This window comes from Rhinatrema bivittatum, chromosome 17 (assembly GCF_901001135.1).
Source record: "Rhinatrema bivittatum chromosome 17, aRhiBiv1.1, whole genome shotgun sequence".
In the NCBI taxonomy this organism is placed as follows: Eukaryota; Metazoa; Chordata; class Amphibia; order Gymnophiona; family Rhinatrematidae; genus Rhinatrema; species Rhinatrema bivittatum.
Genome location: NC_042631.1, coordinates 33906230 through 33927366, shown reverse-complemented (window position 1 = coordinate 33927366; position 21137 = coordinate 33906230). Strand labels below are relative to the sequence as shown.

Genomic DNA, 21137 nt, shown 5'->3' with positions numbered 1-21137 from the left:
ACAACCTGCACAGGGCGTGCGGGCTCTCTTTCGTCCCAGCTCTTATTTTGTTTGCTTGGGGTAGGGCCTTGGAGTCCTGACCCTCCCTTCTAGAACTCCAACGCCCAGGGTCCTCTGCTTTCTTAAAGTGACATCCTCTTTCAGAGATTAGTTCTATCCAGAGGAAGTAGGAGATAGTTAGATACCCGTGGCCCTCCCTCTCTGCCTGTGTACGGAGGGTAAAGTCACGTATCTGTTACCAACATAATTGATCAAGCAATCACAGGGGTAACAAAGAAAAAATTCATCACCAGTAGACAAAGCTTTTTGGCGCATGAAGAGAAATAGTTTCCTCTTATAATTTACAGAGGGCGTAGATACATAATAAGTGGTGGCAGAAGACCAAAATGGCCCATCCAGTCTGCCCAGTAAGGTTTTTGGGTGGTAACTTCTCTTTCTTGCAGTTTGCCCCTCTGTCTTGGAAGCCGAATGCAGTCATTTGGGGCTGTTTTGGGCTGAACCGCTGCTCTGCGCAGGTTAGCTCGGCACTTTGTTACCATCTCTTTCCACTAGGGATCCTCTGTTTATCCCATGCCTTTTTAAATGTCAACGCCTCTCCTAGAAGGGCAAACCAGGCATCCACCATCCTTTCAGTGAAAAAATATTTTCCCGAGATTGTTCCTGAATCTGCCTCCTTGGAGCCACCAATCACGACCCCCTGGTTCTACAGCTTCCCACTGGAAAAGTTTTGTTTTAATTGTGCATCATCACCATCTTTCAAGTATTTAAATGTCTGTATCATGTGCCCCGTCTCTTCTCTCCTCTTGGGTGAACACCTTTAGAGCTTATAGAAACTTGCCAGCAGAAAGAGACTACGTGGCCTATCCAGTCAGTCCATCCACACCAACTAATTCAGCTCTATAATCCCTATCACTCCCTCAGAGATCCCCTGTGCTTATCCCATGCGTTCCAGAAGTCAGATACTTCCTTGTCTCCACCACTAGTGGGAGGCTGTTGCATACATCCATCACCCTCTCTGTAAAGAAATATTTCCTTAGATTACTCCTGAATCTACCCCAATTCACCCTCATCCCATGGCTCCTTATTCCGGAGCCTCCCCTTCCATTGCAAGAAGCCCATGCCCTGTGTATGGAAGTCTTGGAGGTATTTAAATGTCTCTATCATCATCGCCCCTATCACTCCTGTCCACTCGCTCTTCAAGTCTCATCTCATATGGCTTTTGGTACAGATCCCTCACCACTTTGGTTGCTTTTCTCTGCCTCCACCTCTAGCCTTTCTGAGATATGGCCTCCAGAACACAGAAGTGCGGCCTCACCACAGCCTTGTAGAGAGACATTACCACCTCCCTTTTTTCTGATTGTGCCTCTCTATGCAGCTTAGTATCCATCTTGAGACCATCAGACACTGTCAGCCCAAGGTCGCTCTCTTGGTCAGTGCACGTCAGCTCTACCCCCTCAATCACGTATTCTTCCCACAGATTTCCACACTCTGCATGTTTTTGCCTTGAATCTTGATTGCCAAGAATTCGACCACTCCTCAAGCTTTCTTAGATCATTTCTCATCCTGTCTACTCCCTCAGCGGTGTCTACTTTGTTGCAGGTCAAGCTTTTCCTTCTGATTGCTTACACAGCTCTAGCACAGAACCAGCCTCAGGATCAGTCCCTGAGGTAATCCACTAATCACCTTTCTTTCCTCAAAGTCAATTCCGTTTCTCACTGCTCTCTGTTCGGTCTAGTGATTAAGTCCCAGGACACGAGCTCAAGCCTTGCCTCTGCTACTGACCCCATCCGACCTTGGGCAGGTTCCTATCTCCCTATTGGACCCAGTTATAAATTAGAGAAAGGTTTGCCTCAATCTGAATCCCAATCCTGCCTGACGACGCTCTTTGTACCTGTCTGCTTCTGTTCTCTAAAGCATGGGACAGAGAACAGGGGAAGAAAACATGAAATATTTGTCAACACGTACACTTTAATCAGTATTCCCTCTGTGCTGTTGACCAGTGACCTCAGAAATGGCATCAGAATAGGCTGCCACAGCCATTTGTGATATCAAGAAGGCCACCCTTAAGAAACCTCAAGTGTCTAATCATAAACAGGACAGCAAGCACAGTCCGTGTGCAAACCCTTTACTGTCTGTAAAAAGGAGAACAGGCATTTTCTCTGCACCCAAAAAGTAATTTTATTCAAAAGAGGTAGTCTTCTTGGCCAGGTGGACGGAAAGCTGTAGAACTAGGGGTCAGAATGTGAAGCTCATGGGAGGTAGGCTCAGGAGCGTCAGGAATATTTCTTCACGGAAAGGCTGCTGGGCGCAGGGAGTGTCCTTCCCGTACAGGTGCTTAAGACCAGAGCTGTCAATGGAATTCAGAAGAGCTGGGGCTAAACACAGAGAACAGCAGTGAAGATGAGGGGGTAACCTGCACTGAGCGGCCTGGATGGACTGCGGGGGGGGGTGTCCTTTTTCTGCTGTCACTTACTAGGTTATATAATCGATGAGGGAGGGACAGGACACTTCCAAACTCGACTTTCAAAGTGACGGGGAAAGACTGCCTTTGACGCAGAAAGCTCATGAACAAGTGCAGCAGCCTAGGAGATGGGGCCTAAGGTGAAAATTGAGCAAGAGGGCAGTAGAGCAAATCGCGTGCACCCCAAAAGGACAGCAAGAGCTTCCACCAGAGGGGTCTCGGGGATCAGTGCCAGTTGCAGTCCTGTTCAGGCCTTTCCTAAGCGATGCTGCACAGGGGACCAGGAAGGGACGGGCTTCTTTGCAGCTCACACTAAGATCTGCCACAGGGCTGACGGCTCCCAAGGGAGGGGAAAACGTGATGTGGGATCTGTGGAAGCTTGAGCCATGGCTAAGAATGTGGCAACCAACATTTAGTTAAAAAGAGTTCAGAGTCTTGGTTCTGGGGCACAGAAATCCAGGAGAAAAGTAAAGGATGCATGAGAAGGAAGAACATTTTTGGACATTTCGTACTGCTGGATGCAGATGTTCCTGGAAGAGCTCCCATCCCCCTCCCTTTCTTCCTGGCACCCAGAAAGTACCAATTGCACATTTCTCTTTGCCAGCTTCTCCCGGGCTGTTCCCAGACTCCCTGGCCTTCCCCACCTCCACACCTTCAAACCTGCTGCCGTCCAGCCACAATTCAGCAGCTCTGACCCACCCAGCAGTTTTTATTTCTCCCTGTCTTCTCTGTTTCTGTGACATTTCACCAAGTGGCAGACACAGTAATGGCTTTAAGCAACTTCGTTACTACCCCTAACCAATTAAACTAGACACTTCACTTAGAAGCAGTTCCAGCACTGCTCTCTACATTAATGGCGGGGGTGGAAGGGAAATAGAACCAAAAGGTTACTAAATACCAAGAGTAACATAAGCATAAGAGAGAGAGAGAGAGAAAAAAAAGAAAAAAGTGTGAAGCTTGCTGGGCAGACTGGATGGGCCATTTGGTCTTCTTCTGCCGTCATTTCTATGTTTATTTATATATATATATATATATATATATATATATAAATCAAAACGCAGAGATTTCACCTCACTTAAAAATGGGGCGTGGTGCTGTGCAAATCAGAGCATGTAACAGGTACAGAAGTGCTGGAAGAAAGGTTCAAGGTATCTTCCTGAAGGGCCTCCTTGCAGCTAGCAAGGCAGAAAGGATAAAGGATTGTGTCCCATTTACCACAAAACGATCAGGACATCTGAATCAAATGGACAGCCTAAAGCAGAAGAAACACCACAACCCTGCCAGGAAAGGCAGAATGCAATGAACCCCTCCTAACACGTTCACATTATAGTCTCGGCTGCCTCTCATCACGCATGCAAAATCAGACAGCACTACAGTACACAAGCATTTCACCAGCGTGAACTAAATGTCGGCCACGTTGAAATACCCAGGAAAGTGCACTGGAACCTCGTCCGGATGAAAGGCTCTACGCAAGCTCAAAGCACCATCCTGAAAAGTCGCTCTCTGACTGGGGGGGGATCTCACTGCAGATGCTGTGCTTATGTTTGGCCCTAGCCTGCTGCTGGGTCAATGCTGATGGGACGTACACCAGGGCAGAGGAAAAAAAAAGAGCCAGTTGCCCATAATGAAAGAAATGAACTTTTTAATATAAAATGGGTTTCTATTTTAACCTTGAGCGGGAATGTAGTGCTACATGGTAACTCTTTTACCTAAGCACTGCAGCACAGCCAACTCTTAGCTGCCACTGTTGGAATAAGTAGTGGGTTAGTCCACCTGGATGCACAGAAATAAAAGGTCAATCAAAAAGTATCTATTATGAAAGGTAAGACCTTTTTATTGGAGTGACAATGCATTTCTATAGCCTTCAGGAGCTACGGTCCCCTTCAGGTCAAAACAAATCGAGCAGGTGAAGGCAAAAGGATGACCCTGCCTGAATAATCCGTTGTAGGCCGGGAATCACAGGATGGCCCTGCCTGAATAATCCATCGTAAACTGGGAATCACAGGATGGCCCTGCCTGAATAATCCATCGTAGGCTGGGAATCACAGGATGGCCCTGCCTGAATAATCCATTGTAAGCCGGGAATCACTGGAAGGCCCTGCCTGAATAATCCATTGTAAACCAGGACTCATTTGTACATTCAGGCAGCAGCCTGCTCTCTTTCCATTTTGATCTGATGAAGAGAGTACAGCTCCCAAAAACTAGTTGGGAAACATATTAAGTTAGTCCAATTAAGAGATATCAACTTGGATATTTTTTGCCAATCTTTATTTTCGAGTTGACTGTGTTGAAATGCTGCTTAAAATATTCCTATCCACAGAGGTACACAATTTATCATTCTCTTTCACACGTTCCTCTCAGACCACAGGCACAGAACTAAGATTGCTTGGTACAGGAGTTTTCTAAAAACGGCCTACACAACCAGCCATCGTTATATTCCCCATATGGAGTGGAGGTCTGGATGATGATGGGGAAAAGCGAACACCTATTTACTATTACACTATTATTCCAAACTCTTATGTAAAATTCTGGAAGGGAAGGGGCTGCTTAACGACGTTTTCATCAGTTCCTTGCCATTCCCTTCGTCTCCTGTCTCCGTCCTCCTTGGCGACTGCGGCAGCTTCTTCTAGCTTGTGAAATGTTGCATCTCATCAGCGCGTCAAGCTGTGAGATACTGCAGTAGTTTCTCTATGTCCAGAGCCCACCGGGGTGGGGGAATGATCTTACCTAACTCACCTTCTCCTCTTCCAACAGTCCTAAAATCCCACCGAAATCCCCATCTTGGCAGCCCAACCCAGGTCTAATCCCGAGCCCGCCGAGGAGGGAGAGCCTCCTGCCCCCGGGACAGTCCTGCAGTGTCCGCCGGGAGCGCTCTCAGTCAGAATCGGAAGCAGAGTTGGACGATGACCTCTCCTCGGCCATCTTGTGCATGACTGCTTCCAGCGAGGTCAGTTTGCCATCTGGACCTATCCCCATTGGCCGAATAACCTGCTGCCTGAAAAACAAAAACAAAAACAAAAAAAAGCAGAAAACACCAATGAACCCAAAGGTCAAAATACACCGGGCAACTTCTTCGGTGTGGGCTGTCAGCGCCAACACAGAACACAGCATAAAAATTACACAGAAATGGAGAAACATCAGGTAGGAGTCATGAAAGTTTAAACGTGCGCTCACTTATTCACCTTCACACCACCATCCTCTAACTGAAGCTTTTGTACCCGCTTTCCCACATTCCTCGGTCATCACTTTTAAGAACTGAACAACCGTCAGCAGAAGACACTACGCCACTTCTGAAACGTGGCGGCCCGCTGGCTCAGCTTCTTGGCACGATCTCTAAACACTGGGGTAATCTGCACAGAGCGGCCCTTACAACTCGAAACAGCAACTGTACGATTGCATCAGACCTCCAAGAAAGCACTGGGGTGCTCAGCATGAAGCGGCAGGCCACAACAGCGTGGGGTGACCTGCATGGAGCGAACATCGCTAAAACCAATTTTTTTTTAGACTGCCTCACTAACCTTGGTGGCTGTGAGAATTATTACAAAACTCGGTAAGAAGAGGGAGAAGGGAGCTCGGGTGCTGGTTTTGTAAGAAGCAAAGATGAAGATGGCAAGACTGGAATGGCCCATTAATGGAGGTGGTGGAGGCCATCAGTCTGGCAGAGACTGGGCATGCCTGGGCCTGATACGGAGAGCGGTGGTAGGAAAAGGCAGGGGGGAGGGAGGGGACGGAGAGTGTTGGATTGCCGTATGGGAATTTGTACGCAAATCTAAAGCGGGTGAATCTCGACTGGGCAGACTGGTGGACCATCAGTTACTGTATAAAATAGCATTATGTTTTATTGTGGGCAGTTTATTTGCAATAACCGACATCTATTTACAGTAAATGCCCCTGCTTCATTCCCTAATGATTCCCCTTGGTAGCAGTAAACAATCTGTAAATTATCATTGCTTAAACAAACAAAAAAGGGCTTTGGTAGCTGCTGACGGAGAGCAGGTTAGAAACCCTTTCTCCTGAGTGACAATCCAGGACGAGGATTCATCTCGGAAGAGTTGGATCCTCCCATTACTGAAGCAGGAGCTGCCCCCAGTTCCTGTCACTTCCCCTTTGGCTCGCCATCTCTACCCTTCTGTTCCCTCTTCTCGGTCCCGTTGTCTTTCCTCTCCTCCTCCACTGCACTCCGCTTGCTATTCTGGTCTGACCCTCACACACTTTCCTCTTATTCTACCTCTTTATTCACTCAGAGCCAAATAAAGGACTCTGGTGACTGTCACCATTCAAAAAACATTTTTACCTTTAATATAGTCATTGCATTTCAGAAGCTCTGGCGCACTAACCCTGTCAAATGAAGCTTCCTGGATCTGCCACAAATATTCTATTTTCTTCAAAGATGGATGGCAAAGGAATATCCTGAGACCGAGTGAATCTCCAGGAACCTGCAGAACAGCTGGCAGGTGTGCAGACTTTCTGCCCCTCCATTGGACTGCTGTGATAGTTAGGTACAATGCGCTAGCCTTGGATTTCTCAGGCCCACGCTGCCTCAGGTCTTCTGAGCTCCACAGACAGAAGCTGACACCCCCCTTCCCGCCTCCAGTCCCCATGAACGATGGGAGGACGACGGCCGGAGACGGTGCTCCTGTGGGCAGCGGGACCTGTCGTCCCAACAACACCTTGCTCCTGACGTGCTCCCCCCTCAGCCCCTTGTTTCCATCCTCGGAAACAAGGCTGCTACATTTACCCCTGGTCCTCGATCCTCTTGAACAAAGAATCCTCTTACTCATAGCTGGCAAAGACCACAGAAAATAACATTTGCAAGTTTCGGACTAACTTATGTTGGAGTATTGCCAGTCTGAGTGAATAAGACTCTCCTGGAGGGACCAAGTCTCCCCTTACCAGGGACTTGGGTTATGATTTGGGCTTCACCATGTTCCAGATGTGGATTTGCATAGGAATCCAGTAGTATTAATGCCCACGACGTCTCTAATCTTCCTGTTTTGTAAACTGCCTTGCTGGATTGTAGGAAGGGCAGGTTATCAAATTATTAAAACTCAACTTTGTACCTAGAGAGCTTGTCAAACATGTCCACCAGCTTCATGGCTTCATCCTCCTTCTGTTCCTCAGTCATCCCCTCCATGGGATTGGGGAACTTCTCTTCCACACGCCCCGTCACCGGATTAATGCTTTACAAAAAGAAAACACAGGGAATGGGCAAGAAAATGCAGGGCTGATGACCCTTGTATGCCTTGAAATCAGAATTCTATGCAAAATATACTGGAACCATTGACAGAAGCTCAGAATCTGCCAACTCCACAGTATTCAAGGGCTGAAGAAGGTGGCAGGAAATTCAAGCAGCTGATCAATTCAAAGTACAAAATCTGATCTGCACCTACCAACAGGAAGAGAAAAAACGCTGGCTCTTAATATTTACATCAGACAACTTGGACTTTTACCTTTTTAGATTCTTGTGTTTACCACCTTTGGGCTGTTTTTGGTTTTGTTTTTTTTTAAGATTTCTACACCATTCAAACACACTGGGCAGTGGCATGAGCAGAATATGGCAGAAATACAAGACCCCTGGGCCCCAATAATCTTAAGAACATGCCATATTGGGTCAGACCAAGGGTCCATCAAGCCCAGCATCCTGTTTCCAACAGAGGCCAATCCAGGCCATAAGAACCTGGCAAGTACCCAAAAACTAAGTCTATCCCATGCTACTGATGCCAGTAATAACAGCTATTCCCTATGTCAACTTGATTAATGGACTTCTCCAAGAACTTATCCAAACCTTTTTTAAGCCCAGCTACACTAACTGCACTAACCACAGCTTATTCTGCATGAATGCATTTTTACACTAGGGGTGTGTGACAGGGGACCCAGAACACCTTAAGAACAGGGCTTAGCCATCTGAACCCGGTCCACCTTAAGACTAGGGAATTCTGGGTACAGGCTAAGAGGAGAGCAAGGGACGGCCCCAGGACAGTGAGTAAGAAGGGACAGGCAGCCCATTTGTGTGAACTGAGAGTGCTGGTGGTTCTGTTGCGCTGTAAAGCACTTTAACGAAGGACAAAGCCTGGAGTGCTCATCTCCGTGCCACAGGGTGGAGCCCTGTGCTGCACTGTACAAAAGATACAGAAAAGGATTCTTACTTTGCTTTGGCTTCCTTGTACTCCTCGGTATCTGTGTCCTCGTCTTCCGAGTAGTCTCCCTCTGCCCGTCCTCCTGCCATCAGGCCACGAGCTGCAAGGAGGCCGGCGGCATTTCCGTACCCCGTGTACTTCACGAACCGCGACACTGGGACGAGGGAGAGGCACAAAGGATCATCGCCTCACACTCTAGGGCCCACCCTGCCATCTATCCCAGATCTTTCTATCATCACTGCTGCTAACGGGAGACGGCCGTCTTGTAAACTGACACCCAACACCAACTGCTTCCTACTCCATTCAGTAAGATGCCAACTTACTGCTGGAAGTGCCCCAGTCTTCTTGGGGCAAACTCTACAGTAAGTGGCAATGCTTTGATACTAGTGCACTTGAAGTCTCTCTGGAAGAATTTCCAAAACAGCGCGAGTGATCTTTGCACATGTACTGACTGATTCTCCCACTAATGCAGGTAGGAAAGACAATTCCCACCCACAGAGACCCCCCCCCAACAGCAGAGCACTGTCCCGCTCATCACGCCAAAAGGAGCCTTAATACACACTGCCCCTTCTGTCTGAGCCCCGTCACACTCATCACCCCCCACCCCCCCCCCTGCAGAGCCACACACAGACGCACCACTCTCCTTGCAGAGCACGAAAAGGAACTCGGCTGCACAGTGCTTCACATCGGTGTCAATGTGAGTCATGAGCCGAACCAGCTTGTTTCTCATCGAGTTCCCCACCTCTGGGCGATTCTTCACATCTCGCAGCGGGGGCAGCACCTGCAGGCCCACAGGGAGGAAAAGGTGGGTGGCAACAAGCACACAGAGAGAGGCAAAATTTACCATCCCGACTACAACAGCACTCAGCGGATTTAGAATGGGCTGCACATTCAGCTAACAAGAAATGAGCTACCCCAGGCTCAGGAGGTATAAAGTGCCAGATGTCTAGAACTATCAGACTGATGGGTGCCAGCAGCAGCGAGACCAGGAGTTGTACCTCTTGAGTAAAGTCCGACACGACTGCCACATCACTGATCTGCATAAAGATGCCATCTGCAACCAGAACCGATGCCTTTAAAACCATTTTGGTCACATGACACTAGTCCCGCTACTCCATTTTTTTTTATGGAAATGCTTAAATCGCTTTTGAACGTGGATTGGCAGATCATAGTAACACAATAGATGACAGCAGAGGGAAAAAAAACCCAGACAACTGGCACATCCAGCTGCTAAGGATACATCCCAGCTTAGAGCCATAGTGCGTGATCATTTGTAAGATCTCTCTCCTTATCCAAAACAGTTTTCTTCATTTGTTCTTTACCATCTCAGGCAGATGTGCAAACAAAATCCCCTGTTTGGTGCGCACCAAGTACCCCCTCCCCTCCCATGCACTGCACAAATCTAATTACCAAAAACTGAACATCAAAGGGAGGAGAGGAGGGGAAAAGAGAAGAGTGATAGCAGGTCTACAGGCTGAGGCAGAGGAGAAGAGACACGAGATGCAAGTGGGGGGTGGATGAGATGGAAGCGATGAGAGATCTATGGGGTGGAAGAATCCAGGGCTGGAATTTGGCCACTTCAGCCACTGGTCTTGTAGGCCGCTGCGCTTGAGTTTTTACAGAGCCCACAGCAGCGCATGAAGCTGCAGTGCCCGAGCAGACGGCGCGTTACCTTTGCTTTCAGGAACTTCCTGGTTGGACGGTGCACACGGGCACTCTCAGTCAGCAGGTTCAGTGCTGGAGTGAGGTTCTCCCTCAATTTATGTCCCTGTGAAAAAGCCCCAGGGAATAAACGGATCAGATCAGCGGGAGAGGCAGGCAGGCCCCCTCAAGCACGACTTTTCGCTGTGCCGCTCTGGCTGCACTCACCCTGTCCAAGCGCAGCTCCAAGAAGTCCAGCAAGACGCTCACTGCATCCATGTTGACGCCCATGTGCTCGATGGAACCCAGACGCACTTTCGGGGTCAGCAAGACATCCAGGCACTTTAAAGGAAGGTTCCCCAGCAGGTTCACAGTGTGGCTGAATACACAAAAGACAGGACCAACGACTCATCAGCAGACAATGCAAAGAAAGATACGGCAAGAGGTGATACGGTGACACCAGCTCCCTCTCCTGTCCTCTGATCCAACAAGACCTTGCTTCCTGGGTGCGCATGTCCAGCAGAACACATCTGTTTTTATTACACTGCTCTAAGGACCCCCAGAATCCAAATTCACATTGTGCATGGCCGCTGCTGGCAGCTTGGGGTAATGGGCCCAGATTATCTGAGCAACGTGCTGTCATACTGCATACCCGGCTGGGTCTTATGACTGGCCCGGGGAGCATGTTTATCCATTCCTTCTCTGAAACCATTGCGAGGGAATCGCACCACAGGTCGCTTTTCTGGGTAGCTCCAATGGTTTGGGACCCAATGCTCTTGGAGTTGGATTATATTTACGTTTTAGAAAACAGGTTGAAGGCCTGGTTTTATAATCAAGCACTTGCCCGTACATGCGATTCCAGGGCCTCCTCTGATCCTTTGCCTTCTGGTAGATTATTGCTTATGTTTCATCACTCTTTAGTGTTTTATATTGTAGACGGTAGAATATAAAGTTTTTTAATAAATGCTTATAGACTAGCTATGTGTAAATTCTAATATCTGATTCTGTTTGTGTTGTGAGTTTGTAATGTGTATTTATTAGCTGGCATATTTTGGGTTTTATTGTTTACAACCTAAGGCCATCATATTGGTGGTATACAGATATAAATAATCTGCTGTAAACAAGGTTTTGGAGCAGCAGGCTTAAATACAGAATTACATTAAATAAATAATTGGGGCCAGGTGAATAATAAACATTGGCCAAGCTGGATATAAGATGCTAGCCAAAAAAAAAAAGGCAAAATATACATCTTGGGCATACGTAAGCCTGAGCCTTTCAGCAGCCCAGTGTGAAGGAAGTCCAAAGCCAAGAAGCTTTGACGCCACCCTGCTCTAGCATCGCCTCCAGCAATTCCAGTGGTGGAAACCCAGGGCTCCAGTGAAGTTAATGGAGTAATAGTGGCTTTTCCACGACGGGTCACAACGGGACCCATGAATCGGTTGGGAATTTCCACACCTCTGAAACCGCAGCACACGTCACCACCGCAAGTCTGCTGGGTCTCAGGACGGACAGAACCAAACCCACTGAGCCACTGGGCCGGACCTCTTCCTTCACTTTTTAATCCCTGGGGGGTGATATTATCCCCTCTACACTACTCTTGCGCCATCGAGGGTCACGCCTGGACCAGCAGTCACCCTCCATCCCTCCCCATTAACACCACCATATTTTCCTCCATGATGTGCTCGAGTCTTACTGGTCCACATCCCCAGTTCTGCAGGGTGGTGCGCAGGGCTGGCCTGTAACCTTGATCTGTCTGTGCCTTTTCACTGCCATTCTAAAGTCAGCCTGGGTCAGCCTGGGCATTCTAAACGTCCATCTTGATGCCCTATGGGAAAAACCCTGCCATGGGCTCCATGGAAGAGCGGGGTTCACCTGTGGAACTCCTCAGTCCGGTCCTCTCCATCTGCTGTCATCATCAGACAGTGGCGCAGAAGGGCACCCAGGTGTCGGAACGCCGCAGTGTCCTCCTGGCCCCGGGACAGGACAAAGAAGTGAAAAAAAGAAGATTAAAATTCACAAGGAAGGAAAGGATCTTCCACATCCAGCTCCCCCTCACTCATTTTTTTCACCATACCCTCGCTTCGGTTTTAACTTTAAATGCTCCACTACATATATGTAACGAAGGAGAACATGCACCAACTTTTATACCCCCGACCTTCCCAAAATTAAACACAAAATTCTCTGTGTTCAGTCTGCATAGAGACTCTTCCAAGCGTCACAGAGCCAGGAGGTTTCTCTAGGCATCCACTACCTCAGCTGAGGGTCTCGGGAGCAGACACTGAAGGTTCAGCCTCTGCCAGCTGGGAAACTCGCAGATCTTTCTGCGAGCGGTGGTGCAGTTGGCAGGGAGCAGAAATAAATGCAAGGGCCCGATATCTGCCCCGCTGTATAAGAATTTAAGTTTAAGACCGCAGGTTTTGCACCACCTCCATCTGCTGGAGACAGAGAAATACTGAAGAGACGCAGGTGGCACACCGGTTTACGAGGGGGTGGCTCTTCAAGTTTTTCCTCAGTCTCCATCTGCTGGAAGGGAGGCAAAACCCAGCAGTCTGGACTGACCTGGGTACGTACAGGGAACTAACCCGCTGTATAAGAAAATCAGTGCAACTCAGAGGCTGGGATCTCGGGACAAGAAGCCAGCATCAGAGCATGCGAAAGGATGCCTTACAGTGTTACCATCAATACCAACTCATCCCTGGAAACGGAAACCGTTAATAGCATGAATTCCCCACCTCATCGGCTTCCTTGCGGCTGCAGTCAAAGGTGATGTTGAAGAGCACTTTCAGGATCTCCATGGCCAGCTCCAGCTCCTGACGGGGAACGAGCGGGCGCGGGCCCTGCTGCTCGCCGGCCACCTCGTAAGGGTCGAGCCACTGGGCCCCCAGCGTGATCTCCAGGGCGTCCGTCATGAGGCCGATGCCGCGGAGCTCCAGGGCCAGCTGCTGCCGCACGTCCACCCGCAGCGCCGTCAGCAGGAAGAGCAGGCGCAGGTCGAAGAACTTCACGTCGTGCGGGAACTTCCTCTCCGCGCAGAGCTTGACGCGCCCGGCCAGCCCCACCACCAGCCGGGCCTCGGCGCTCAGCTGCTGCGCCTTCCCGCTGCTGAAGACGATGTTGCAGAGGCACTTCAGCGCTTCCACGCTTACGTCCAGGTCGGGAAGCTCCCGGGGGGACGTCTCCGAGTACTCGATGCCGGCGTGCCGGGCTAGGGTCTGCAGGCCTTCCACGGTGGTGAAGGGGTCCAGGCAGTGCTTGTCCCGGGAGAGAATTCTAATGGTCTCCAGGCAGGTGACCTGGCAGGAGGGCTGCAGCTCCCTCTCCAGAAACCTGATCAGGAGGCAACCCAAGTGCTGGGGGTTGAAGGGAAGAGAAAGGACAGAAGAGCAAATCAGTACAGGGATCCGAGTTCAAGGACTGTGACTGAAAGGGCATAGCTCACAAACGAGCAAGGTGTAAGCTCTGGACGTGCAAGTGAGCTACGTATGCAGAGACTGCAGTTTGCAGATGCCTAGAACTGTGTTTAATAGGGGAAGGCTGCTGTGTCTGTGTGTACAGAACAGGTGCCTATACACAAACTGAATGCAGTTTGAGAGTGGGGAACGTATGACTCCGGGGTCCCCACAACGCGCTGCTAGAGGCCTGCAACCCAGTCAGGTTTTCGGGATTTCCGCACTGAAGATGCCCGAGACCTGTTTATACACAATGGATTGGGAACCTCGGTGTTCACTGCACACGAACACATATTCCAGGGCAGCAGTTCTCAGGACTTCAACAATGAACACGCATGAGCTGACTATGCATGTAATGAGGCAACGCATGCCAATCTCTCCCATTCATATTCATAGCGAACATCCCGAGACCCCGCCTGCTGGGGTATATCTTGAGGCCAGGGTGGATAGCCACAGTTCTAGGGACTGGTAAGTTGCACACCGAGAGGTTTGTGCTAATACAAAGAGATGTGTGGACATATGTCAGTTCTGTACACATGGAAATGTGCTTGCCTGGATAAGTAGGATTGTTGCCTGTGGATATTTATACACACACACGGCTGACTAAGCGGATATGCCAGTTTGCGTCTTGTACATGTGCTGGGTGACAGAATTAAAAGCAGCTCTGCTCAGATTTACTGAGGCTTAAATGTGAATGGTTTAGAACCGCTGCAACCTCCAAAGAGATGAGTGGGAGCATAACATTCCCAGCAAGTACTTTAACTACACCCCTAACGGACGCACAAGAAGCTCAAATCCAAAACAGGCCTGGAATGAGACCGCAAACTCCTTCATTCCAGTTTGATACCCACAGGAGAACGACGTAAGACAATCAGGAGACTTGGCCTTTCACTTTCACCAGCTCGGGACAGTTACTTTGTAGAATATACTCCTTGTGGCCATCTGCCTCACTGAGGCCTGGGCAGCTCAGTTATATCCCACTGCCACCCCAATCGTCCAGTCGTGAGGAAGGGACTCACCGTTCTCTCTTCCTGTTCCTCATTTTCAAATGAAAAGCACTGTGATTTCTGGAAAAAAACAAAAAGACAAGAACAGCAGAAGTAGTGATACGTCAAGAAGAAAGCCCGACCTAGAAAAAAAAAAAGAGTCATTTCCTTCCTGGACAGCGCTGCCACCCGACCTCCCCTCCCCCGCCAGGCTGAGCTGAAAGTACCTCGGCACCCCTGTCATCATATAACTACATTTGAAAATGTTAAACACGGTTTCTTTGATCCTAGCCACGTGAGATCTTTCTGAGACTCAAAAAAGACCAAGACGGTTTCACCGTTGCAGCCATAGTGAGCTGAGGAATGGTTATGATTTTTTCAGCTCGTAAGCCAGGCTGATTTGTAATTTTCCATTACTTTTTTTTCCCCCCTTTTCTTTGGCTGCTCCTAGACTTTCCTATCTTGGATTCCCTCAGTTTGTGCACTGAATGGGAGGCCATATCAATATTCCACTTTTCTTTGTCTGTATAGTTCTTGCACATTGCTTTATTGTGTTTATGTATCTCTGTTTTTCCTTCCCAATATATATTTTTTGGAATGCAAATAAAAAACAAAACAAAACAGTCAAAGTACCAGAATACAGCAGAATGGTAGTTTCTGAAATCCAGGTCCGGATCAACCTACATCACAAGGGATAAAGGACCTGAGCAATTCACCCCAAGCACAGGCTTTCTGAGGTCAAGAAAGGCTGTGCTGAACTAGGGTTTCTGAGCACAGATACGGGAGGGGATGTTCTTGCTACAGGCCCTGAGTGAGGGGGAGCCCTGCGCCCTCTGATTTCTTGGGGGGGGGAACGATGGGTTACACCCCCATCCATCTGTCGATTTATCCCCCTTCCCCACCCGGCCAGTGGGTCTATAGGCTCCTAAAGGATAAATCCTGCCCGGATAATAGGGTAGCTAGAACTCAGCTATGACAACCACACATGTATATGGCTACCTTATGACCCTCGGAGCAGCAATACATTCAACATATACATTTGCCACAAAACAGGTCAGCCCCCATTGCAGTAAGGATGAAGAACCATCAGTGTGCAGTGAAAAGAAAAAAAAAAAAGATTACCGTAATTCTGCAGCACAAAATTCATACCAGTTAAATTAACTAAAAATAAGGGTCAACGAAAAAGTTGGAGGATGATAGCTTTGTACTGGGCTAACAATATATGCCTGCCCCAGTCGCGCACGAGACGCACAAATTCTTCCACTAACAATGCTGCCGTGCCGTCCCGTCAAGAACGACAGCAGTGTTTAAAAAAAACAAAACAAAACCCAAAACCTGCCCCACCCCTTCCAATTTCATTAAATATAAAGCCTCACCCCCCCAACCCCCCTCAAGACTCGCCCAAGGTCCCTGCCCCGCTCCTGGGCCATCAGCTGCCAGTAATCAAAATGGCACCAGTGGTCCTTTGCCTTTACCATGTGACAAGGGCAACCACTGCCAATGGAAGGGTTGGGGCGGGTTTTGGGATGGTTATTTATTTATTTATTTATTTATTTATTTTAGGTACACACTCCCCGAAAAAACTTTTTTTTTGCTTCCCGAAATGCAATGAAATAGGAAATAAAGACGATATTTGCTATTTCACTGCAAACGACTGCACATCTCTCTTCCTGTCGCCCCTCCCCCCCAGCCCGGAACAGGAAGTGATGCCAGTGAGGTGCGGGGGAGGAAGAGCAAACCATGCTGTGTAAAGTAATGGCAGAAGGGCAGGCTCGGACCAAAATCAAGCACGGCCAGCGATCAGCGACAGGAGAAAGAGCAGTTAGCCCCTGCAGCCAATGGGATTCTTCGTTCTCTGCCGTGGGGGCTGGAGGAGGAGGAGGCTACTGCAACTGCCATTTGTGTTGGGCGGGGGGGAAGGGGGTCCTGAGTGAGAGCGAGTAAGAGGGAAAGAGAGAATTTGTGTGTGATTGACAGCATGTATGTAAGACAGAGCATGTTTGTGCCAGTGTGATTGACAGTATGTGTCAAAGTGAGAGAGCACGTGTGTGACAGAGAGACAGGTCAGGGAGGTGACGTGTTTGTGTGTGTGTGGGAGATACAAGAGACTGGTCAGGGAGGTGACTGATGTGTGAGAGACTGGCTGGTTGTGGGGTGTAGTGTGACTGAGATATATATATATAATGAGCCCTAAGAAAGAGGACCATGAGGACAGAGCTTCAACAGCCCTTGCTGCTTCTGGTGAGTGCTATTGGCCTGCAAGGGAAAGGAGTAGGAGAGTTGCTGGAGAGGGTAAGTAAAGGTGGCTTTCTTTTTTTTTTTTTTTTATTTTATATTTATTGAATCTTTTATAACATAATACAAAGAATTACTTTGCATAGCAATACAACAAAAGATTTACACATAAGAAATATATTCCTTTCCATGGTATTCCATAATAACAGGAGAATTTTCTTTTATATTTACTCAAGAAATACAAGGGAGAGAGAAAGAATAATAAAGGAGAAAAATAGAAGAAAACCAATTGAGTAAGACACCCTGGCACTACCCTCTATTTTTTGCGCGAGTACCTTATGATGGAAGGGATGACTTTTTGGCATCAATAAATTCCCTTAAATGAGCAGGATTATAAAACACGTACACATTTCCTAAGTATCTAATTACGCATCTGGCAGGATATCTCAACAGAAATTCTCCACCCAGTGTACGGACTTCTGGGCGCATTTTCAAGAAATCTTTCCTACGTAACTGGGTTACTCGGGATAAATCAGGAAATATACGGACGAGCCCTCCCAAATAAGTAACATTTAACACTTTGAAATAATATTTCATAAGTAAAGCTTTATCTTGTTCAGAATATAGTGAGACAAACAAAACTAATCTTTCTGTAACTTCAAAACCTGAGCTTTCTAGATATTCAGATAAATTCTCAAAGTCAGCCGTAGCCCCTATAGGGGAAATCTGAATTTGAGTCTGTCTTTGTTTCAAAAAGAGAATTTTCTTTAGTGTTGGTATCTTCTCCTCAGGGATCTTCAGAATTTCCTTTAAGTATCTTCTGAACGTTATTAAAGGTGGTTCACCAACCACCTTAGGGAAATTCAATACCCTTAAATTCAGTTGTCGTAAATAATTCTCCATAGATTCTAGCCTACGCATAGAGGCTGCTTGTTCTTTCAAAGACATCACACTCAGTTCTGATACCTGTTTTAAATCATTTTTCACTTGCAGTAAATTATTTGTTTGTTCATCACTATTTCTTTTTAATTGAGTTTCCAAAGAAGAAATTTTTAAAGAGTTCTCGTCCATTTCCCGGGTATATTCATTTACTACCCTGTTCATCCCGACTATCAGATCCCATAGGGATTCCATGGTGATTACAGCCAGTCTTATTACCTGAAAAGGGCTTCTCACACCGCCTCTATCTCCATTTTCTCCTCCTTCCCTTGATCGAGTTTGGGGTATTCTCTCGGCTCCTACCTCGCTCCTTGCCGAGTCCTCCGGAGCCACGGAGAGAAGTGGTGTAGACCCTTGCTCAAAAACTGCGTCTGAGCTTCCACCCGGGTGAGAGAGATCTGCAACTTCATCTACAGACGACTCCACACGCTCAACGGGGTCTGGAGCGGTAGTCCTCGGCTGTTCTCGCGGTGTTGGTGGGGTCAACGATATTTCCCCAGGCGGCGACGGCTCTCCTCTGCCTGTCCCGTCAGCGGGGCTCGAGACCCGATTTGGATTCAGTGGCGTCGCAAATTGCGGGATGACACGCTGCCCACTTGGGAGTGTTGGCTCAGGTGGATAAACCCTCACCTTGCCCTTTCTCTTGTGAGGCATTTCAAAAAAGAAGCAAATGGATCGCGGTAAGAAGAAAGTTTGGGGAGCGTCCGTATATGCGACTGTTCAAGGCGCCATCTTAGATCTCTCCCCCCAAGTAAAGGTGGCTTTCTAAGTGTATTTTTCTTGATTGACTGCTTTTTTAATTATTGGGTATTATGTGATGTATCTGCTGTTTTGAAATATTTTATTGATATTTGGACAAATTTTAATAATTTTTATTAACTTTTAATTGTTGGATGTTATTCTGTTCATCAGCTGTTTTGTAACATTTATTAGTATAGTTTTACAGTTATTTCTGTGTGGGGATCTCTAGCAGCTTGGCTTGTTCTGTTTCCCTAATTGGGAGTATATTGGTGTTTTAGGGCCTGGTTTAATATTTATTTATTTATTTTATTTATTTATTTAACAGTTTTTTATACCGACCTTCATAGTAAATAACCATATCGGATCGGTTTACAATATAACAAGGGAATAACTGGAGTAGCAATTCAAGTAAAATGACAGATAACAATGGTAGGAATAAGTCAAAGTTACAATCAACAGGGAGAGAGAACTTGGAAGCTTACAACGCTATTTGTAGCGTTGCCTTTTCATAGGTAGGGTTGTTACTGTTCGAGTGTGTTTCATAATGCAGGTGTAACCTGTACGGATTAGTTTGTTGTATTGTTGCAGATCCTGGGAGTATATTAGGTGTTATATTTCTCTTTCCAGTTCTCTAGGTTTGCACAGAATGCAGAGTGGCTTTTTTGGGTTTCCATTCCAATATCTGTCTCCATATTTATAATTTGTGGTTTTTCTGTACTTAGTGAAGATCAGTTCTGTGTGTGTGACAGAGGTGAGATATTTTACTAGCATGTAGGCATTTGTATCAATCTTATTTGTTGTGTTTTCTCAATAGGACATGCATTAGTGGTAAATTACTGTCTTTTCATAAGGAAGGCTATTGTGCCTGGTAGTAAAGGGAGTTTGTTTCACCTTTACTGAGATGTCATCAGAACCAGAATATCTTTTTTATATGGTGAATTTTATGGGGAATGTCCTAGTTCTGCTCTGCACCCAATGTTAGGAGGTTGAGGGGAGGGGGGGGGGGGGGTCCTGTGGATGCAGAGTGCATGTTTACATTTAGCCCTGGGATGATCACATGTTCAGTGTGTCATGCATGTGAGAACCATCTGTCAGATGTATCCCGACAGACAAAAGGTTGAGAATCACTGGTCTAATGAATTAATTCTGAAGTATTTTAAAAGTCCAAGTTGTGACAGAGAAGGGAAGGCTCTAGGCCTATAGAATTGCATTTCAATAACTGGAGGGTTCCAGAGAATAAAAGCCCAGATTTCATCTTTATTATGTTAAAGGCCATGCTCTCATCACTTCTGTGCACATCCCGCCCCCCTGCTTTGAGCATTAGTGTTAATAATTACTACTTTATTTCACATTTTACATATTTTAACTAATTTTGAGAAGCAGGACAAAACAAACGGGGACGGAGGCCCTGGTAAACCCTGGAGAGAGAGAGGACCAAACACTGCAGGGGCAGACGGCAAAGCGCAGGCCCCGGCTCGGCCGGGCGTGATTGGACGGCGCGCGCTCACCTCCTGGTTGTAGCCCTGCAGGGCTCTCAGCACCGTGTCCTGCTCGCCACTCTCCACCGCTGCCAGCACAGCCCGGAGCTCCATGGTCCCTGCGGCTCGGAGAGAAGGAGACGGACAGGACTCACATCCTCTGCTGCTCCAGCCGGCGCCTGCGGACTGGGAGCCCGCAACCCTACTATAGCCTCCTTAAGGTGGAGCTACTCTTAAGGTGGCACGAAAAGAAAACCACGACAGATTTGGGGGAGGGCATTGTCCGCCTCGCATCTCACGCAGCTCTCCGGCTTCGGAACTCGCGGTCTCTCACGTCATCAGATTAGCAGAGCTTCCCAAAGCTGTCCGGGAGCTGGAGACTCCCAGCCAGTGGAATTTTTCAGGAAATCCAAGACTATGTATGAGATAAATTCGCACACGATGGCACCCACTATATGCTAATGTATCTCAATCACATGTATTGTGGCCATACTGAAAACCCAGCTGGGAAACCCTGAACTAAGATATCTGCGCTTCATTGCATATCTCCCGATCTGTCATCTTATTAGCTAACTGCCACCCGATCTGCTATCGCTAGCTCATTCGCATCTTATTACAGGCCTCCTCCATAGCTTCCCGTTTCTAGTTTTGTTCGCATCTTATTACATATCCCCATTGGCCTCGCATATGCACGCCCACCTTTGGCCCTGCACCTCCTTATACAGCTTGCATGTTATGGAAATTCGGCATTTATTTACGAGCCTCTTCGGAACCCTGCATCTCATTGCGTCTATTATCATGTTACGCATTCTCTCCCCTTACATCTCATTTATCTGCTGCTTACATTCCAAACGTATCCCACGTTTTATATATGCTCTTCCATTCTGAGCTCAAATTATTAATTACTACGAGATTGCACTTTATAACAACAACTTGTTTCTACAGCCACAAAATTTGGAATACGGGACTCTGCAGAAAAGGGAATTAGTACGCGTAAGAGGCGTGGTTAAATCTAGGTTGCTAACGCTACATCACCTCTGACCCTAACTGATGGCGAGGCTTGTAACGCA

General features: G+C 47.5%; 1 protein-coding gene across 1 annotated transcript; it reads right to left on the bottom strand.

Annotated features, from left to right (window-relative positions):
• Nucleotides 1-4707: 4707 nt before the first annotated feature.
• Nucleotides 4708-20181, bottom strand: RIC8A (RIC8 guanine nucleotide exchange factor A). Its single transcript, XM_029583125.1, has 10 exons — nt 20098-20181; nt 14708-14755; nt 12972-13589; nt 12112-12206; nt 10468-10618; nt 10271-10366; nt 9235-9379; nt 8608-8752; nt 7522-7641; nt 4708-5456 (listed from the first exon to the last, which is right to left on the bottom strand). The coding sequence occupies exons 1-10, from the start codon at nt 20179-20181 to the stop codon at nt 5336-5338; spliced, it is 1623 nt and encodes a 540-aa protein (XP_029438985.1). The 3' UTR covers nt 4708-5335.
• Between the last annotated feature and the right edge of the window lie 956 nt (nt 20182-21137).